This window comes from Portunus trituberculatus, chromosome 47 (genome assembly GCF_017591435.1).
Source record: "Portunus trituberculatus isolate SZX2019 chromosome 47, ASM1759143v1, whole genome shotgun sequence".
NCBI lineage: Eukaryota > Metazoa > Arthropoda > Malacostraca > Decapoda > Portunidae > Portunus > Portunus trituberculatus.
In genome coordinates this window covers 29,138,612-29,141,111 of record NC_059301.1, presented here as the reverse complement: position 1 = coordinate 29,141,111, position 2,500 = coordinate 29,138,612, and the positions used below count along the sequence as shown (strand labels likewise).

At 40.3% G+C, this 2,500-nt stretch overlaps 1 protein-coding gene across 1 annotated transcript in view; it reads right to left on the bottom strand.

Annotated features, from left to right (window-relative positions):
* The window catches only part of LOC123498183 (brachyurin-like), an 11,874-nt gene that overhangs the window by 427 nt on the left and 8,947 nt on the right, over window positions 1–2,500 (bottom strand). The window contains exons 6-9 of the mRNA XM_045245347.1: window positions 1,580–1,737; window positions 929–1,015; window positions 711–823; window positions 1–306 (exon numbers count right to left, since the gene is read on the bottom strand). The exon at window positions 1–306 is cut by the window's left edge and continues 427 nt beyond it. Coding sequence (XP_045101282.1) covers window positions 148–306; window positions 711–823; window positions 929–1,015; window positions 1,580–1,737 — 517 coding nt within the window. The 3' untranslated portion in view covers window positions 1–147. The remainder of the gene's footprint in view (window positions 307–710; window positions 824–928; window positions 1,016–1,579; window positions 1,738–2,500) is intronic.

Genomic DNA, 2,500 nt, shown 5'->3' with positions numbered 1-2,500 from the left:
TGGAGGTTGCTGTAGAATAAGTAGATAAATTTCCGAGTAGTCGGTGATTTAGGAAAGGTATAACAAATATGTGTCAAAGAGTTAGAATACTCAAATTAAGTCGCAGAACCGTTCTATAGTATATTCTCTGGTATTTGTGCTACTGAATTATTGTGGGATTACTCCGGTGTGCGCTTCTATCCAATCAAGGAAATGAAAGACGCGAGTGAAGGCGGTGGGTAAGCCTGCCTCGCATCCCGCCGAAGACCCGAAGGAGCTAATACCGTAAGTATTTCCAGCGTTCTGCAGGGGAGCCCCAGAATCATCCTGGGAAAATAAAAAAAATGCGTGGCGTCTTTTCATCATGGTTATAATACAGTCTTGAAATTTTTTTTTTGCCTTGCGTTGTTGGGTTCATGCATGGAGTGTGTTTCCTGTAAAATCTTCATGATTTTTAAGTAAACAATGGCACTTTCATGGTGAACAGTCGTAGTCAGCAATTGAGTGTAATTTCCTGTGCTCATTCCAACTGTGTTTTACTTTTTCCTCTAAATCTAAGTCATGTGGTCAGATGACAGTCTCCTTAATTACATGGCGTTTTTTAATTAGATCGAAGAACTTTTGATAGAGAGGAAAATTAAAAACGCAGTGAATCAGATTGTGAAGTGCTACTCCATTACTGATTTTGACTATAAAGAAGTTTTTTTGTCTCATACTGATCAAAGTCTTACCTGACAGTATTCTTGACTAGAGAGCTTCTTGACACAGACCACAGAGTCATCAAAATTGCCAAAGATATCCTTACACTCGGTATTGCTAAGTGCTTCGGCTTGTACATCAGTAACTGTAATAATTTCAGAATGCAAAATTATGTTACTGTCTATAAAGTGAAAATGATGTTATTCAAGACTCACTACGCTCGTCATTACAAAGTGAAGTTTTATCTTACCTGCAAAAGGAGTGCTCCAGGTCGGAATATGCATAATGTCGCCTGCTGCCACATCTTCGCTTGGCAGACCCACACTACCGATGAATTCTAGTACAAGAAATCGAAGTATTTTTATTGTTGTTGTTGTTGTTTTCAAAGATTCAGAAAAGTTTATATTATTCCGATGAAAATGGAATGTGCTAAAGATTTTCTATTAAGGCGAGATTTTTTGTAAGTCAAAACTGATATGTCTCATAAAAGAAAACACAAAGTTTATATTAAAGTAAATATATTGCAGAAAACGACAGTGAAATTATTTGCTGAATCATCAAATAATTTTGTAACATGAAAATAAATATCCTAAGAGAGAGAGAGAGAGAGAGAGAGAGAGAGAGAGAGAGAGAGAGAGGGGGGGCCCGCCGTGGTACAGTGGAACAATGCGTGCCTTGGGGTCCGAGTGGTCTCCAAGCGCACGGGTTCGAATCCTGTCCACGGTCCGAGTGTAGGTTGGGCTTCCTCACTCGGGGCAACGGTTTCCTTGCGGATGGGCTTTGAGATAGGAGGTGCCACAAAAAGTATCCACTTTAGCCCATAAATTCCTGTGAGAAGCCTACATAGTATAAATAAAAACAAAACAAAAAGGGGGTATGCGTGCAGTCTACATGTCCTTACCATTGAAGTCGACGGGCTCGGGCAGCTTGACCAAAGCGATGTCGTTTGAAAGAGTGAAACCGTTCCAGTTCTCGTGAACAAGAAAGTCTTGGGAAGTCATGGTTACTTCACTTGCTTGATTTGTCCAAGCGCCCATTAAAATTTCAACGAAGCTTGCTCTGCAAGGAACAAACTGGTGAAAAGAAATTCCATATAACATTAAAATTCGGTGCGTTAGCAGTCTGAACACACACACACACACACACACACACACACAATCAGGTCAGATGGCATTTGGGCAAGGTTTCTATTCAAAGTGTGCTGCCCCTGTTCACCTAGCAGCGATTACATACCTGGTGTAAGTTGGAAGTTGTCATCCGCTGCTATAGGTAGAAAATACAAACTCCTAATAGAACAACTTTCATGGAGTGGCCTGACCACCCTAGGTGATTAAACTGTTCTAGCAGTGGCGCAGCCGGATGTTAGATGTAACTGGCCGCCCTGTGAGGTACCCCAGTCCTTCATTGATGCCCAAACAGAAACAAAAGCTTCTGCTGCATCACTCCATTAAGAGCCTTTGGATGGAGTATCTCAATTGCCTGCTATCCCAAACCTAGCTAGAGAACTAAATGTTATGAATACACCGAAGGATTTTACTTTCCTTGCCTCGTTTATTGATGAACTTATCACAATTGTTGTTATAAACCCTACGTACATAAAATGACTAGAAACATAGTATTGTGTAATAATATTGGTGTGCGTGTATGTGTTTGTCTGTGATGTGTAGGTGTAAGAGATAATAAAGAAGAAAAGGATGTATGTGGTAGTTCTGTGAAAGAAAGTAAAACAAGCGAGCAGGAAGTAGGTATAGATTCATGAAAATGTGAAAAGATGACTTTAACAGTGGCTGAATAGAGCATGGAGCTTGAGAGTATATAGAAG